The following is a 19393-nucleotide window of genomic DNA, read 5'->3' on the forward strand; positions in this document are numbered from 1 at the left end:
ACCATTAAATGCTGTCAGATAACCATGAGCTTGACAGTAAAGACTACCAATTACTGCCTATTTTTAAAATTTTGAACTTCAAAGAAAATTTTTCAAGAAACATTTTTTCACCAAAAATTATCAACCTTAGAATAAACTCTATCTAAAAACTATCAAAGCTTGCCTTAATGTGAGGAACACTAAAAATAGATGCATTTAATAGACATTTCATATAAAATAGTACCTAAAGGCTGTTATATAGTTAATATGAAGGAATAATGAGCTTACTAAAAGAAAATAAGATAAAAAATTTACATATAGATGCCAATTGCGTGTGAATTCAATTATGCTTGGGGTAACTGACACATCATTCCTTGTTTCTTGTTTTTCCTCACCCACATTTTATTGCAGTAATGAATACAACATATATCTACCAAAAAAACAAAGAAAAGTCAAACAAATCGTGCAGTCTTAACAGGAATAGCATGACTTTCCCCCGAACAAAAGATGGTAAAGGGATTAAACAGAACACTTGTAAAGTGTCTATCAATTACCTAGGTAATAAAGGTTATTTTCATTCCTTCCACTCTTACAAGACTCATTTTATCACTAAGTCTTATGTCACTTAAAGGCAGAGACCTTTGAGAGTAGCTCAGACTCAGTATCCCACAGTCTGGGATATAATACCAAGTATTAGTAGGAGGCTAATAAATGCTTTCTGATTTACTGAGGGATAATCATAATGAACAAATGTAAAATAGAAGCTAATTGATAGGCTAAATGCATTAGTGCATTCCAGTGCCCTATATATGAAAGGTTACTAACCCATCTCAGCTAAGTGCAGAAATTATAATTAAATCTGATGGCAAGTCCTAGATTTATACCAATATAATTACAAATATTACTTAGCTTAGTAATACAATATGGCAAGAACAATGAGATGAGTAATTTAGATGATACTGCAAAGTGGGTTTTAATGTTTCAAAGTTCTATTACAGTACACAGGGTAAGTGCAAGTAGTGTAATTAAAACCTAAGAGTCTGATCTTTGAAATTCCATTCAACTTCATTAAAATGTACGTTCAATTAATCCAAACTTTTCCATTTAAAAACATCAAAATACACTTTCATTCCTCACAAATAAATCTCTATAGCATATATATATATTTATAATCAAACACTAAGTAATCAGTAGAGTCAAGAACAAAAAATGAACAGTACAAGGTTTCTGTAGATGAAGCTCCATAAAGGGAAGGAGGAAAGCACAGTGAGGTTGCCTGCTTTTTCTTTGGTAAATCATCTCGTTGTCTAAACATGCATTTGAAGACCAAATGTGAACACAGCTCAGAAGCCAAAGCAAAATGTTTACTTAGACCATGAGCTGATAATCACCTTATCTGCAGGACTCTCCAGTGACTGACTTTCGTACACAAGTCAGGGATGCAGAAAACCATTATGAAATACAAGCAATTTGTTGAACAAAATTTTCTCCACTAGCTTCAATAGATTACTAAAAAATTTTCTCAATATTAAGCTATTTCTAGACCCTTAAAATCCACAGGATAAAGGTGACTAGACACTTAAGATCCACAGGATAAAGCTGACTTATTTATATACATTATTTTTTATGGAAAACTTTCCAAAGATTAACTAAAATGTAATATACTTACCTATATAGAATAATATTGATTAGAGAGAATTTTACTTCCGTAAATGACATTAAACCTCTTCATACTTTGAACATTTTATATTGCAAACATTATTTGAAATGATGACAATGTGCACAGTCTACATTAGTAAATTGTTTCAGGAAAAGTTGAGAAATGTAACCAAGAAAGAACCATGCTAATCTAACAGAGAATGTAAGAGTAGTTGAACCTAATTTAACAAAATATCACTTGAACTTAACATAATTGGAGAAAATCAAGTCTACATGATTTTATATTTACAGTAGAAAAAGAAAAAGTAAGGGAAGGATGTCTTAAAACATGATCTGACACAAAATCAACAAATTGCTTGAAAAGATTTCAACCTTAACAGGATCGAATTTTAGCTGAAGTAGTGCTGTCTGTTTTAAAGCAAAATATTATTGGCGACTCATCTTTTTTTAAAAAAAAAGTTTTTGAAGTTACTGGGCAAGAGTCCTGGCTCATATCAAGATTTACAAGACTATCCGAACTTATTAGTTACGCTAGAGCTACCAGACAGTTATTTGCATTATAAAAATACACTTTCAAGGGATTTCCTTCATCTTTTTTTTTGTCCTTCATGCAATATTGCAAAGAAAAAAACATACTTATTATTTCTAAGATTTCTCCTTTTAAAAATTTTATATAACATATTAAACTGTTCATCACATGATTTCCATTTTCCCAACAAATTCTATTTATACAGAGAATAAAATGTCATCTGCCTAAAGGCCCTAAAAATAGAATGCTTGGGACAGTTTCTCAGAATCATTTTCCTTTTCAAATGCACAACAACATCAACCAAAGAAGTTGCAAGATTGTCAATACAACAAGTAATACACCCTGGATAGGCATGAAGATAAAATCCAACAGACTACTCTAGTTGTAATTGTTTAGGCAAATATTTGCATTAAAGAACATGAAAAGCTTGATGCACTCACAAGCAACTGATGCATTCAAAATAGACAAGATTTGGATGGTTTTCAAAATTTAAGAATCAATTTAAAAAGGTACAGCTGCATTCAATTTTACTCAAGGTTGAGATTGTGTGCTACAACGGTAATTAGCATTTGCGACATGTTCCTGTCTGGAAATATGTTTTAAGACGTCACAATGGTTACCTGTCATTTATGATCCAGTTCAGGCAGAGATTGAGAGAGCTAAGATTTTTGCACCTCTTGACAATTTCCATCACAGTTTCATTATCCAGTTCAGTGATATGACGTAGGTCCAAGCTGGAAAGGTTTCTCAGCTAATGAATTCAGTAAAATAAAACAGAAAAAAAGATAAATGTCACACAAATTTTAAAGCATTATAATTGCAGTTTAATACAAAGTAGAGTTTCATGGTACAATATTTGAGTACCACTGCAGAATTTTTAACATGTTACTAATGAAATATCTTACACAGTAAGTTAAAACTAAATATAGAAATCTATCATATACATATGGATAGTATAACATAAAAGATTGTATTGACATATCACAAAAGTCATCTAATAGGTAGAGAACTGATGAAGATATTATATATGCTTACAGTTTGATGAGATTGTTCAGCCTACATTAATCTGTTTCAGAAACTTATTTTCACATTTTAATACAACTTACAAATGAGGATTTTTAGACATGGAATATTAATAAACACTTAACTCAGAGATATCTTATTGGCATTTTATGTATATAATCTAAAGGGAACCATCACCACTATGTACTGTACCATTAAAGAGTATTTTTATTTTTCATCAGATTTTGCACTGGGGCCAAAGAAATGGCCATAGTGATTTCACTGGTCCAGCTTTCTTATTCTTGATCAAGGAAAGATGATCTCACACATGCCAACAATCTAAGTCCCTATTAAATCTGCTCTTAGTACTCCTCTTAGTTCTGTCCCCTCAGTAAAGCTGTGTACACTTCTACTTTCTAACTGAAGATCATTTTTTTAAATAAAACTACATTTTTACAGCTAGTTTAGGAAGTTATCACTGTTACAGACAGAATGCTGTGGTAACATGTAAAGAACCAAGCCCCTGGCATGAGCTGCAGGTACTGGGCAGCTTGCTGGCCTCGAGCTCCTCTGGCAGGCCCATGGTGGTACTAGAGCCAAGTCAGAAATAAGCATATTAAATGGACCCACAGGGTTGTGTGAAAACACTGATGCATGACTACTGAACCTGAATAGTAAGGAAAATTTTTCCTTATCCAACCATATGCATGTGTGAACTGTAAAATACAGCTATGCATAACACACAAACATAAGAGCCATCACTGTATTTCCTTAATTGCCCTTTTTATAGTGTCCAGAAGGGTATAAAACTGAAATATCTCCAAACCTGGGAATCTAACACAGCTTCCAATTCAGTCTTTCTATTTGAATTCTTTGCCTACTGTTTTTGTTTCCTGCCATATGCAGTAGCTCTTCATCAGAACAGTTTGAATGTACTTAATGGCACTGAACTAAATACTTAAAATAGTTAAAACAGTAAACCAAACATTTTACCACAGTGAGAAAAAAAATCAGTTAATCAATCAGCAGATGGAGAATACACACAATAAAAGCACTGTAGAAAATTTAAAGTTGTTTGGGTGCCAGTCTAGGCTCGCAAGGTAGAGCGGATAATCAAGTACAGTGCACAGGAAGGCAGATGTTAAAAAGCGAAAACTATTTTATAGACTTGCCAAAACCCAAAGGTATCTTCTAGAACTGATCTACCACAGAAAGTTTCATTTCCATTAAACATGTAGACATGACAAAATTCAAGTTTACTTGACTCTTTAATCTTTTACAACCCTGCATCCCCACCTCCTCCTCAGTGCAAGGCGGACCCACCAGCACCCTGAGTGTAGGTACTACCGCACTGTAGTTATGTGGGGAAGTGAAATGTTTAGTCTTCAAACATTGCACAGCTGCACGCAGTAAGAAACAGGTTCACTTCAGCTCTGACATCCAGAGTTTTACTGTGATTTTGCAATATTTTACTCTACTTTTTAAAATAAAGATTTGTTTGTTTTTATTGAAAATGCAGATTCACAGAGAGGGATAGAGAAAAATCTTCAGTCCACTGGTTCACTCCCCAAGTGGCCCCAACAGCCAGAATGGAGCTGATCCAAAACCAGGATCCAGGAGCTTCCTCCTCGTCTCCCATGTGGGTGCAGGGTCCCAAGTCCTTGGCCCATCCTCAACTGCTTTCCCAGGCCACAAGCAGGAAGCTGGATTGGAAGTGCAGTAACCAGGACACGAACCGGCACCCATATGGGATCCCAGCATGGGCAAGGTGAGGACTTTTAACCACTAGGCTATGGTGCCAGACCAAGTATTTCACTCTTGAATTCAATTTAGGCTCATCTCTTTGTGAGCTGACAGGCTCAGCCTACATTCCCATGGCCTTCTCTATGACCAGTCTGGTCAGCTCAATTGGAACTACCCAAGGGTAGTTCCAGGGAGCTAATTCCAATAACCAGCATCATTACAAGATAAACACAGCGCCTCTATGGTTTGTAGTACTTTTATTCAAAACTTCACAAACAGTTCTGTCAGATTCATCATATTCCTTTCTTTGCACTGGGAATTTCGTAATAGCGCCCTCCAGTGTTCCATAAAAAATACCCATAATAATCCCTCATAGTGTGAAACAGATATTTACATTTAGGAAACTGACATTTTAATTACTCTTACTTCCCTTATAATTTCACGGTACTCTTGGGTTTTACAAATCGCAGAAGACTTAAATAAGCAAAGCCTTACGACCAAGATCTTCCAAATGCTTTAGTTTAATTTTCAAACATTTAGTAAGAAACTCAAGTCAGAATGTACAATGTGGGTAATCACACTTTACTTTAACATTTCCTTTATTAGAAAAAAAATAGATTCTAACCAATTCATATTAAAGTCTAAAATTAGTCAATGATTGGTGTGGCCATATATACTTTAATATAAAATGTTACCTAGGAAACACAGGCTTGAAGGTTTATAAAAAGACTTCAAATGGCTTCCAAATCTTCCTAAGACCCTGAAAAAATTCCAAACTATAACAGGGCCTCAAACACAGACTGGTTACATTGGATGCACCAACAAAAGAGTCAGCGGATCTCTCAGGAAAGGCAGCACGGATGTTACACTGCTTGAGGCTAATGTGGACAATTTATGTGAGACTAATTAGAGATGAAAATTTTCAAAATAAAACCTTCAGCATAGTGGCCAGTGTTGTGAGTTACCAAGTTAGGCCTCCCACCTGTAACACTGGCATCTCATATAGGCATAGGTTCTATTCCCAGCTATTCCACTTCAGATTCCTGTTAATGACCCCTGGCAAGCAGCAGCAGATAGCCTAAGTGTTTGGATCCCTGCATCCACGTGGGAGACCTGGATAAAGCTCTAGGTTCCTAGCACCAGCTTGGCCCAGCCTTGGTGGTTGAGGCCATTTGGGGTAAAAACCAGCAAAAGTCACATCTGTGTGTGTGTTCTCTCTATAAAACTCTTCTTCTCAAATAAATAGAAAAAAAAACTTTAAAAAGAAACTTTTATATAGTTAAAAATCATCTAACGTCAAATTAGCAACTAAATTACTTTCATCAGCCCTGCACATATTGGCTTTATGTGAGGTTTAATACAAATCATTAACTATTCAGTTCAAACCACATCTGGGACCTTTAAGCAGGAATCACTGGCTAGCAAGAGCTGCCCGGGAAGCAAGGCCAGGCCTTTCCTCCTGCTGCACTGTACCAGAGAGAACAGTTGGACGGTTGGACTGTGGACTGTAAAAAGCTACAAAATCATTTAGTCTGACCCTACCAACATAACTGCAGGTGAGACTCAGAATTCAACAGATCTTTAGCAGACTAATTTTTTTTTTAAGATTCATCGCTTTTTATTAGAGATGCAAATTTGCAGATAGAAGCAGAGACAGAGAAATGATTTCCCATCCCCTGGTTCACTCCCAAATGTCTACAACAGCTAGAGTTGGGCTGGCCCGAAGCCAAGAGCCAGGAGCTTCTTCCAGGCTTCCCCACATGGTTGCAGGGTCCCAAGCCTTTTGGCCATGCTCCAATGCATTCCCAGGCCTTAAGAAGGGTGCTGGATACAAAGTGGAGCACCCACTTAATGCTTAGTGTCCATGTAGGATTCTGGCACTTGCATTCAGAGGATTAGCCAGCCTTTAGCAGTCTAATTTTTAAGTAGATAATTTCATGCAACCTGAGAATGATGTTACAAATTCCCAAATGGCCACTGGCAGAAAATAGGTTCCTCACCCCGGTACTATATCTTCATAGAAACCTCTCTCTTTGGCCTCTCCATTTCCTTGGCACCCCTGCTCTGTCCTTTCCCTCTCCCCATCAGTCCTGGCTATGCTATGCTGCTCAGAAACGATCTCTACTCATGAGCATCTGAAATCTAATCTTCATGCTCCAGTCAGTCCAAATCTGAGTTCCTGGTGTGGCAGTTGTGGTGCCTCCTGATGCATTTACTCACACTCATTCAAATGTTTCCTGAACACTTGGCTCTTACCTTTAGCTACATTAGGGTCACCTGGAGAATTTTTTTAATAGTCACTGATACCTAGTTTCATCTTTCGATTCTGATTTAATTGGCTTGCGAAAGAGCGAACCATTAATGTCTCTGAAAAAGGTATGCAGACAGCCCCAGGCTGGACTTGGAACCGCTTCTGTACTGCAGGACATGTGATATTTAAACCCAGCTATCGGATGGCTAACAATAATTTATAAAGATCAACTACTTTAATCACATGCTAAAAGACACAGAAGATATTATTCATGTAATCAGTAACCATTAATTGCGTAGCTATTATTTATTAGGATCAGTTTTAGATACCAAAAGTAACAGTGAGAACCGACAAAATCCCTAGCCACAGGATTCCTACTTTGGGCAAATAAATTATATAGAGAGAAATAAAGCAAGGCATGATGGAAGGAGGAGACAGAAAGATGATGGACTATACTTTAAAACAGGCAGTCAAGGATGATCTGATTGATCTGATAGGACTTGAACAAAGATTTTAAAATGCAGAAACACACAAATTTGTTCAATGTTTTGGGCACAGCAAAGAACAACAATAACAAAACCTGAGATGAAAGCTAGCCTCGAGATTTATACTATCTGGAAGCCAGTGGTGTTGCAGTAGAGTGAATGGAAGAGAGACAAGCAGGACACATGGCCAAAGAGGAAGTGCATACTACATGAGACCTTGCAGGTCACAAAAGGGATTTTAGCTTCTGCTCTACAATGAGAAATCTGTGGATTCACTGGGAGGAGACTATCCTGTGATCTAATTATTATTATTACTGATTGTTAGTATTATTCAACTCAAGAAGTAGGGAGGCAGACAAAAAGTAAAAGAGCTCTCTCATTCACTGATTTTTTCCCCCAAACACCTGCAGTGGGTAAAACTATGGTGGGTCAAAGCCAGAGACCTCATTCACATCTCAGAAGTAAGGGTCAGGACAGAGCTGACCCCAATCCTCTACAAACTCTTCAAAACAATAGAAAAAGAGGCAACCCTTCCAAACTCATTCTATGAAGCCAACATTACCTTAATCCCAAAACCGGACAGAGATCCTACAGAGAAAGAAAACTACAGACCTATCTCTTTGATGAACATTGATGCTAAGATTCTCAACAAAATCCTAGCCAACAGAATTCAAAAACACATCAGACAGATCATTCATCCAGATCAAGTAGGATTCATCCCTGGAATGCAGGGATGGTTCAACATTCGAAAATCTATAAATGTGATACACCACATCCAAAAACTGAAAAACAAGAATCACATGATAGTATCAATAGATGCAGAAAAAGCTTTCGACAAAATCCAACATCACTTCCTACTAAAAACCCTAATCAAGGTAGGCATAGATGGAAAAATCCACAACATAATTAAAGCCATATATGAAAAACCCAACGCCAGCATCATACTGAATGGAGAAAAGCTGGAACCCTTCCCACTGAGATCTGGAACAAGACAGGGATGTCCACTTTCTCCACTACTATTCAACATAGTCCTAGAGGTACTCGCTGAGGCCATAAGACAAGAAAAAGAAATCAGAGGAATCCAAATGGGAAACGAAGAAGTTAAACTCTCACTATACGCAGATGATATGATTCTTTATGTAGAAGAGCCAAGAGACTCAATACAGAGACTGCTAGAACTTGTACGAGAGTTTGGTAGAGTGGCAGGGTACAAAATTAATGAACAAAAATCAACAGCCATAGTGTATGCAAACAGCCCCAAGATGGAAAAAGACTTAACCAGCAAGATACCATTCAAAATAACAGAGAAAAGTATGAAATATCTGGGAATAAATCTAACCAAAAATGTAGAAGACTTATTTGAAGAAAACTACAAACCGCTTAAAAAAGAAATTGAACAACACCTCAAAAGATGGAGTAACATCCCATGCTCCTGGATAGGTAAAATCAATATCATTAAAATGTCTATACTGCCAAAAGCAATATATACATTCAACGCAATCCCAATCAAATTGCCCAAAACATTCTTCATGGAACTGGAAACAATGATCCAAAGGTTCATCTGGAAGCACAAAAAACCACGGATAGCTAGAACTATCCTGAAGAACAGGAAGTTAGCAGGGGGAATCACAGTTCCGGACCTCTGGACATACTATAGGGCAGTGGTTATCAAAACAGCGTGGTACTGGCACAAAGATAGAGAGGAAGATCAATGGAGCAGAATAGAAATGCCAGAAGGAAACCCACACAGATACAGCCAAATAATCTTTGACAAAAAGACAAACGACAATCCAGGCAAATGGGAAGGTCTGTTCAATAAATGCTGTTGGGACAACTGGTTGATAGCCTGCAGAAACAAAAAAATAGATCCACATCTCTCACCATACACTAAGATCAGATCTAAATGGATAACAGATCTAAACCTACATCCAGAAACCTTCAAACTTTTGGAAGAAAATGTTGGAAACACACTGGAACACTTAGGGGTAGGCCCTCACTTCCTAAAAAAGACTCCAGATGCAGTAGAAATTAAGACCAAAATAAACAATTGGGACCTCATCAAACTAAGAAGCTTCTGTATAGCTAGAGAAACAATCAACAAAGTAAAAAGGCAACCCACAGAATGGGAGAAGATCTTCGCACACGACATAGGTGATAGAGGGCTGATCTCCAGAATATACAAAGAGCTACAAAACAACCAAAATGTCAAAACAAACAAGCCACTCAAGAAATGGGCACGGGAAATGGGCAAACACTTCACAAAGGAACAAACTCAAATGGCAAATAAACATATGAAAAAATGTTCAAGTTCCCTGGCAATAAGGGAAATCCAAATTAAAACATCAATGAGGTACCACCTAACGCCAGTAAGACTGGCCCACATGAATAAAAGCACCAACAACACTTGTTGGCGAGGTTGCGGGGAAAAGGGAACCCTACTCCACTGCTGGTGGGGCTGCAGGCTGGTACAGCCTCTATGGAAATCAGTATGGAGAATATTCAAACAACTCAAATTCAACATACCGTATGATCCAGCAATAGCACTCCTAGGAATATATCCAGAACACTTGTTCTATGAGAAACCAACATGCACTCCTATGTTCATAGCAGCACAATCAGTAATTGCAAAAACATGGAAGCAACCAAAATGCCCATCAACAGAGGATTGGATAAGAAAGCTATGGTTCATCCACTCCATGGAATACTACTCAGCTATTAAAAAAAACAAAATGCAGTTCTTTGTGGCCAAATGGGCCAAACTGGAAACCATCATGCTAAGGGAAATGAGCCAATCCCAAAAGGCTAAATACCACATGTTTGCCTTGATTTAAGATGATATGATGTTATGTATAACATGTTATGTTTTGAATGTTATATGTTGTGTATAAACTAAAATTGAAATGTCAATGAGGTGGTCACAGAAGGTGGCTGGGAACTCGCATTTACTTTTAACATATTGGTTACTCATTACTATGTCAATTAATTCCATAATGATGTAAATTTTTGCTGATGGTATGTTGGAGCTTTCAATTGACTGGGATGATACTCTGCTGGCTCTGTCTTCAGACCAGAGAGGGTATACCTAAGAAGCCGTTGAACTTGACGGGACAATAAGATACTGGACTCTATGTTTGGTATACGCTTGCAATGGGGAAATCTCAACTGAACTTGAGCTGTGGTTATGCAACAAGGTGGAGGAATCCACCATGGTGGGAGGGTTTGGGGAGGGGTGGGGAGAACCCAAGTATCTATGTAACTGTGTCACATAATACAATGTAATTACTGAAGTTAAATAATAAATAATTAAAAAAAAAAAAAGGAAAAAAAAGAAGTAAGGGTCAGGGACTGCACTGACAGGAAGCTAGAATCAGTAGCCAGGAATCTAACCCAGGCACTCCAACGCAGGAAATGGGTACCTCATTGGGTATCTTCAAAGTTGAGCCAACGGACTACACCTAACTTATGCTATAGTGACCACTTAATTTCTGTATTGATTCTAGAATGTAGGAACAAGGGGCAAGCTGCGAAAGAAGCCATGCTAAATTAATCCAATTAATCCATCGCAGTGACAGCAGGTGAAAGTGGTATGAGATTTGATGTTGATACATGTCAAATAGAATCCATAAAAACTATTTAACAAATAAGTTGATGGGACATGGAAAGGGAGTCAAGGACAACCCCAAGGATTTCTCCCAGGTGGGAGGTATTGATGCAACTAATCAGGACAGTTGGGGACAGCTAGGAAAGACACCAAATACGCTATGTCTGAAATGCCTACACATCCAGAGCTGTCGTGAAAATTTAGTGTAATGGTATTTACACTACTAAGTTGTATAAAGAATCGTGTTAAGTATAAGTAAATGCATTAAATTTGGGGTCAAATACAAATAGCAGTTTAACAAATTTGGAATAAAAATATATTGTCAATTAACTGATGAAATTAATAGACAGGTTTACATGCTTTCATAAAGCATGATGCAGCAAGTGTGGCCAGCTTCCTGAAGCTTCATTTCTGAGCCCATCACAGCACATTCAGCCCCCACAGCCCCCTAAACAGTTCCAGAAGGCTACACAGCAAGTACGTAGCAGTATTTCTCATTCTTCCACCCTCTCGATAATCACGCTGCTTTATAATTCAGTCTAGTTACTTGCATGTGCCACCAGACTTGCAGGCAAGCAACAACAGTTCAGAACCATGCCCCATTCCTTTTTGTGTCACTGGTGCTTACCACATTACTAGGTAAGGCAAATGCACTTATTATAAGCTTATTAAGAAGTTAATGTCTTTGCAAGCAACAAAAAGATATTGGGGATACTTTCAATTTGTTTACGTTTCCAGAAATTAGAGCTTTTTCTCTGCATTACACCAAACATACGATCTGTGGCTCTGATGGTACATGCTTTTAAAAGTGTTCCATTTGAATATAATCTTCACTATATATATGTAAATATTAAATAACAAAAAACCCCTATGCTCATCTCACATGATTAAAGGTCAATCTAGAATAAGAAGCATAATGAATTCTGTTCACATATTTATTCTTAAAATCAAGAACGTTTTCTTTAAAAACAAGCAAAAAAACAAACAAAAAAAAACAAAACAAAACAGCCTCTGTGAGTTGTCAGAGCTTTGATGTGTGCGGCAGGATTCCTGAGTAGTTCACCAAAATTCTAATCACTGTCTTCTGCTGCAGAAATGTGAGTTTGTTAATTGGATTTCTGCTTCTTCCTCTAACAATTCAGAATGGATGATCTGCTCCTCCTCCTCCACTCTGGCAGGCAGCACAGTCTCTAATTGACTTTTTCTAGAACTCTTCTTACCACCAAATCCTTTTTCTTTTCTCCATAGAAGATTTCTACAGCTCCTAACTAACTACAAACAGCACTTAAAGTTAGCAGCTCTAAAGAGCTCTGTCACTTTTTCACCCAGCAGGAGCTAAGAATCAGAATTTCGCTTCAATTAAAAAAGAAAATGTTCACACTGTTTCACTTAAATAAGAAAAAAAATCAAAGTTTAAATAACTTAAGGGTAAATTAAGTAAAAGTGAATGCAAGCAAGGAGAGAGTTCCTATTTAATTGGATTGGCTATGTACTCATACCAGTTCAGAGAGCTTTAAACAAAAAATATATAGTTCATAGAATTGATTCACATCAGATCTCAAAGGGCCAAAAATATCAGAATTTCAAATTTTCCATTAGAAAAAAGTATTTGAAAGGAAGAGTTACAGGTTAGGAGAGGTAGAGAGATTGAAAGAGAAAGAAAAAGAGAAAGATGGTTCATCTGCTTGTTCACTCTCCAAGTGGCCACAGTGGCAGGGGCCTGCCAGATTAAAGCTAGGAACCAGGAGCTTCTGTTCAGCCGGTTCTCTTCACATGAAAGGAATCCAACTTCTGCTTTCCCAGATGTATTAGCAGGGAGCTGGATTGGAAGGGAAGCAGCTGGAACTCAAACCGGCACATGGATGGGATACAAGCATTACAGGCTAGGGTTCTACCTGATACGCCACAGCACAGATCCCACAACTTTAACTTTCAAAAGCAATGATTTAAAGACCACTGGTCCAAGACAAAAGACTATATCCAAGCCAAGTGACATCTTCACTGGACTCTTGATCTGACGCTCTAAAACAAAATCATCAAATCATTCCCCTTTTTAAAGTTGAAAATGTCAAACTACAAATTAAAGGAATGGCATTAAAACTTTTAGCTCAAAAGAACATGCTAGCATGCATTTTTTTTGTGTGGAAGTCCCCCCCCAAAAAAAATGTTATAGAAATGTCCTGCTACTCTTCAAAATTTTTAAAAATTAAAAAAAGTCTTTTTCCTCCTTTTTGGTTTACCTTGAATGACTATGACTCACTTTTGCACTGGAAACCCCCAAGCCTTACATGCTTATTTACGGGGTTCGGTCGGAAGCCACAGCTCAGAGTAAAAAGTACCTACACCTTAATGTCACCAATCAATCTCCCCTCATCTGAGCAAAGTAACTGAACCTTTGCCACCTTTGGACTCTCCACATTACCAGAGAAAGATTCCCTAATGTGGGGAGAAAGTTGAGGGGCTGTTGAGTTCCTCTCTGGGGTTTACCACAAAGGCCTGGAACAGTGCAAATCTCTGCTTGGTGTTTCGACCTCACTGTTACAAGATACTCTGAAAGGAAATAAATACCAGTTCTGTTCTCTTAAATGTGCTTTCGCATAAGAAACCCAGAATAGTGCAGAAAGGAAGATGCATCCATGAGGGTCTAATCAGGAAAATGGAAACCACAGTAAGTATTAAATTACGTGAATTCATTCTGATGAAGAAGCTCAAAAAACAAACTGGAGATTCCAGTGTTAAGTCAGAGAATGAGGAAGAGCAGGAATCCACCAGCACCCCAGGCTGGACAGACACTGGAAGAAGAATCTGTGTTCAACCCAGGGGAGCTGGAGCTGCAGGACATCCTTCCCAGGTCAGAGACGCGGGAGTGACAGCACCTCTGTGAGAATGCTACCTGATATGGAGGGGCACGGGTAGGAAAGGATGGGGACTGGGGCGTGGATGTCCCAGCTTCCCCTCCTCCTCTTGCTTCCCTGTGTCTCATCAATTGCAGCCTGCAGAGTGAGCCTGCTGGAGAAATCAGACATAGAACAGCAGGCCAGAGCAGACAAACAACCCTCCAGGAAGCAGGAAACCGAAGGACAGGTGAATGAGGGTGCATGTTCCCAACTATGGGAGAAGCCTGGCCACACTTAGGGAAGTTCTCTGTAACAGAACACAAGCAGGAAGAAGTCAAAGTTTCCCTGTATTTGCCTGAGAAACCCATGGTGCGGATCAAGTCTGTTTTCTTCTTCTAGCCAGATGAAAGCTGTAAACGTTATAACGTGAGCTGCTTTCTCAGGCACAAGGGTATTGTTTTGCTGTTAAAGATCCAGGACTGATAGCCACCTGCAAGCTGAAAAAAATACCTCTGATCAAATACAATAACCAAGCACTTCCTCTGGTGAATACAACCGAGAAAGCTCCAGTGGAAAGCGTTTTCTTGGGAAAAAGAGGGGAAAATGGTACCCAATCATCCCACTAGGGATACAATCAATGGAAGGGAAGTCTACAGTGAGGTTTTGTGAATACATTGTGATCAACAGCTGGCTGCAGAGGAAGGCTGAGTAGTGCAATTGCCTTCAGTCAGGGTTCTGTACTGGACCCTGCTGGCGAATGTGTCTGAAGAAGCAGGCGGTAAGAAAAAGACTCCCTCGAAACTCATCAAGGAAAATACTGAATAATAACGTGAGTTTATGTTGGAGCAAAAAAATTGTTTGAAATGCACAGCTTTTTTCAGATTACATATTTTCCACATATTATGAAAAATATTTTTTGCATCAAAAAGTCTGCGCCAATACAAAGTCACTTTTAATTCTATTCTTCTATGAGCTTTTAGAAGTACCATCATTCAGAGGTCCAAATTATGGATAAATATTGATTTTCCACATTAAAATTTCAGATTACCATACTGGCTCATAAGAGACTTGTGGTTGAAAGAGAATTGCTATGGTGATAAATTTGCTGTTTTCAGAGACTGTAACTACAATAAAGATTCAACATGATTTCTTTCCTTTTTAGTATCTAAAATCTCCTTCAGAAGAAGCTAGTACATTTCAGATCATCATTAAACATACCACACAACATTCAACAAAACTGTAGAGAAAAATCTGATTCTTTGGCTTTTACAGTGACTAACAATTGGCGTCGTGTGTGAAGTGTTGACAAATGTCTGTGACTGAATATGTAATCTGTTCACACACAGGAACTTACTGCCTGTGGCAGACAAACAGATCCAGTCACGTACATTAAGCCAGTGTTTAAATGAGATAGCTGAATCAATTAAAACTAAAACATAGCCAAGTGCCGTGAAGTAATTGTAACTACCAATGTTTTTGATCAATTATGTTCTTAAAATCAGTCTATTTAACCCTATAATTCTCAATGTTTCCCAAACAAAATTTTGCTTTTTCTCAATAGTATACTGTCTAATTATTAATTTACACTCACTGATATTCAAATCTAGTTTTTCTAATTGAGATAGTCTGTCCTCCTAATTTAGAAAGGGAATGCAAACTGTATTCAATATAAATTATTTCCGTGTAAAATACAAACATGACGCAATGGAGTCATACTGACCCTCAGAATAAATGTCTGTCAGAAAACAGTGCAAATGAATTTCAAAGCACACAAAATAATGAAAGCAAATCTCATGATATCTTTCTCGGTTAAAGACTGACCTCATGTGTTAGAGACTAGCTAAAATAAATTTAAATCCATTTTTCACAATCAGTAACAAAACCACAATTAACAAGTATGTGATAAAAATCCAGTGAATTGAAGATGATATAAGAAAAGTCTTCAACATATAAAGCTAATGCCTAAAAAAAACCTCCTTTAAAAAATATCCAACTCTCCTCATTTTATAGTTACATATTTATGTTCAAGACTTGAAGCAACTATTTTCAAAAGACAAGTGCCACATAGAAATTCATTCGTTCATTTTATTTGTTAGGACATTGAATTTCCTTCAGTAATTAAGAAAAATGAAAACCAAAGTCTAATTTGGAAAATAAGCATAAGTTAGAATAGTATTTTCCCTTGAGTCAGTGAATAGCTAAAGTAGTATTTCTTTAAACTGATTTAAAATGATTAAAAGCACTATCTTTGTTGTTAAATGTGTTAACTCTTTTCTTTTAGTTATTTATTATAAAGTCAGAGAGAGAGAGAGAGAGAGAGAAATTTACATCTGCTGGTGCATTCCCCAAATGGCTGCAACTGCTGGCACTGGGCCAGGCAGAAGCCAGCAGCCAGGAGCTTCTTCTGGGGCAGCAGGGGCTCAAGCACTTGGGTCATCCTCTGTTGCTTTCCCCCACACCAACAGCAGGAACCAGATTGGAAGCAGAGCATTGAAATGTCAAGCACTGACCACAGCAGCCCACAGTGTGTTAACTAAAACACTGGATGACTCTTAAGAGGCTAGTAGGAAACAGCAAAAAAAGAACAATGAAGAGCAAGTGAGCATAACTTACTAACTGAATGTTCAGCATTCACATTCAGGTGGAAAATCAAAGTTCTTAACATTTATTCTCAGAGAAATTTTAAGAAAATTATTTTAGTGAAAGAATATAAGGAGGGCCCAGAGCAATAGCTTCGATTGGCTAATCCTCCGCCTTGCATGCACCGGAATACCATTTGGGCACCCGTTTTTGTCCACTTCCCATCCAGCTCCCTGCTTCTGGCCCGAGAAAGCAGTAGATGGCCCAAAGCCTTGGGACCCTGCACCTGCGTGGGAGACCTGGAGAATGTTCTGGCTCCTGGCTTCGGATTAGCTCAGCCTTGGCCATTGCAGCCACGTGGGGAGTGAACCGATAGAGGGAGGATCTTTCTGTCTCTCCTCTCAGTAAGTCTGCCTTTCCAATGGAAATAAATAAATCTTAAAGAAAAAAGAATGTAAGATTAAGACTAAAGAAATTTTCTATATGTCATCTTTAATGAATGTTATCATTATTCTAATTTTATAGACAAGAAAAAAAGTGGAGAGATTAGATCACTTTTCCAAGGTCATAAAACCAGCAGTCATGACAACCAGGAAGCATATGCTGCCTTTCGCAGATTCCAAAGGGGAAAAATCCATTAACAGACCATATTAGGTTTAGGTAATCACCACCTGAATTCTCAACATTCAATTTTGATTCAAATCTTAATTGTGGAAAAGCTAAAGGTGTGGTCATCCAAGACACACTTTCATAATATTCACTGAGCCATATTTTCTAGGAACTACAAGTCAAATCAAATAACGAATATGTTTCAAGCACACATAATTGATCAGAAATGAAGTGACATCCAATGCCTAAACAGCAGTACCAATCCTTAAGTGGTAAAATAGTCTGTACTTCTGCTAGAGGAAGGCATTCTAGACTGACCAAGTGAATACGTAAAAGGCAAGAAAGCTCATCTTTCATTTCTGGTTTCTGAATAAACAAAAAAAAGGAAAACAAAAATTGAGTTAGCTGCATGAATGCACACTCTTTCAGTTACTTGTGTTAAATCGAGTGAAAAAAATCAATTTTGTTTTTCTTTGAAAGATATTTCACATTTCCAACTTATAAGCACTTTTAAAACATTTGTTTTCTTTTTTGTTTTTAAGAGGTTCTTTAAGTGTAATTATGGTCCAATAAAATATCAAAAATCTGGCCATTTTATTCAGCTGACTGCTATTTTCCAAAGGAGCTTTGTTTTTCATTTTTCTTAAAAACAAAACTCAGCCAAACCTTTACCAGAAACATCCCAAGAATTCATTTAGATCCTATGTAGTACCCAAGTTAACATTAAGTAATAATCACTCAGAATTATAAAATACATCAACAAAAATAAAAGAAATAGGTATCTACCCATAATCTATGAAAATGTGAAAGTTTATGTAACGTGTAATAAAAACAAAGTTTTGGTAAAAATTATTCATCATCTTCTTTAACTTCTTACATCACATCATCCTATATAGCACACTTATATCAACTTAAATTGAGCAATAAATATATCACTTGTAGTAACTTTGAAATAAATGCTAGCTTTTTGAGTTACATTGCTAAAATTGAAAAAATTAATAGGTGAATGATTAGAGCATTTGAAAATACTTTAAAATTCATTGTGAAAAACAGCATAAACTTTATTGCAGAAGTTACTTTTACTAAATGTTCAACTGAACAATCAATCATGTACATAACTGATATGTAACATAAGTATATGTATAAAATATTTTCCAGGATTATTACATCATTTAAGGAAATGCACTGAATTTCAAATGATCAATGTTCTAAAATAATGAACAAACAGAACACAGGGACAAAACACACTGCGTGGTGCAGTACAGTAGATTGCACTATTGTCTGACAAGCTCTACGTGTTGTTCCTGTGGTTATCTGTTTACAAGTTATAGACCTGAGGGCTTCAAGAGGTAGAGTCCTCAACCACACTGTTTTTTTCTCAGTGGTTATCACGTGCTGGTACACTTTGGAAATATAGAACTCCAAGGTATAGACACCATGAGTGTTTTCTGAAACCAAAAATGAAAAAAAATGAAGAGGGTCTATGACTACAGTTTCAACACAAAATTCTAAAACTCCCATTGTAAAATGGCTAGAGAGTCTATGTGACGGATGTGTCACTGTTTGAAGGAACTACAATATGGTGGAAATACATCCCAAAGTTCAACAAAGGAACAAAGAAACAGTAGGGTCCATGTGCTATAACCAAAACTATGAGGTAAATGTGACACTCTCACAAGCAACATGGATAAAACTGATGGGTTGGTTTCCAAGTTCACCACATCCATTACAGGTAAAAAATGGTATCGGTCTTTGTTCACATAATTGGCGTGTGTAATTGTAAGTGAATGAGCTATTCTCAAATGTGTGAACAAATATAAGATGGTTTCATAAATCTGTTGTATTTCAAGAGACATTTGGTTAGCATTCTTAAACCAAGGTAATGAGAACTTAAAAGGGAGACAGTGTAATAGTCCCACCACTATCCAAGCTAATATCTGCTTTGACAGGAGAAGCTGTATTATGCTCAAATGTAAAAAAATAACCATAAACACACAAGCAATGTCTTGCAAAACTAAAATGTAATATAATACCTTGGCTAAAGTGTTTTGTTTCTTTCCACAAATAGTAATAATAATTGTTGTCAGGTCATGAAAATCACTTCTTTTGTATACTCAG

The 19393-nt window shown here is 37.3% G+C and overlaps 1 protein-coding gene across 1 annotated transcript in view; it reads right to left on the reverse strand.

The window, feature by feature from the left end:
* Nucleotides 1–19393, reverse strand: part of FBXL17 (F-box and leucine rich repeat protein 17) — a 448329-nt gene that overhangs the window by 283328 nt on the left and 145608 nt on the right. The window contains exon 6 of the mRNA XM_058656413.1: nucleotides 2788–2918. Within this exon, the coding sequence (XP_058512396.1) occupies nucleotides 2788–2918 (131 nt within the window). The remainder of the gene's footprint in view (nucleotides 1–2787; nucleotides 2919–19393) is intronic.

This window comes from Ochotona princeps, chromosome 28 (genome assembly GCF_030435755.1).
Source record: "Ochotona princeps isolate mOchPri1 chromosome 28, mOchPri1.hap1, whole genome shotgun sequence".
NCBI classification, from domain to species: domain Eukaryota; kingdom Metazoa; phylum Chordata; class Mammalia; order Lagomorpha; family Ochotonidae; genus Ochotona; species Ochotona princeps.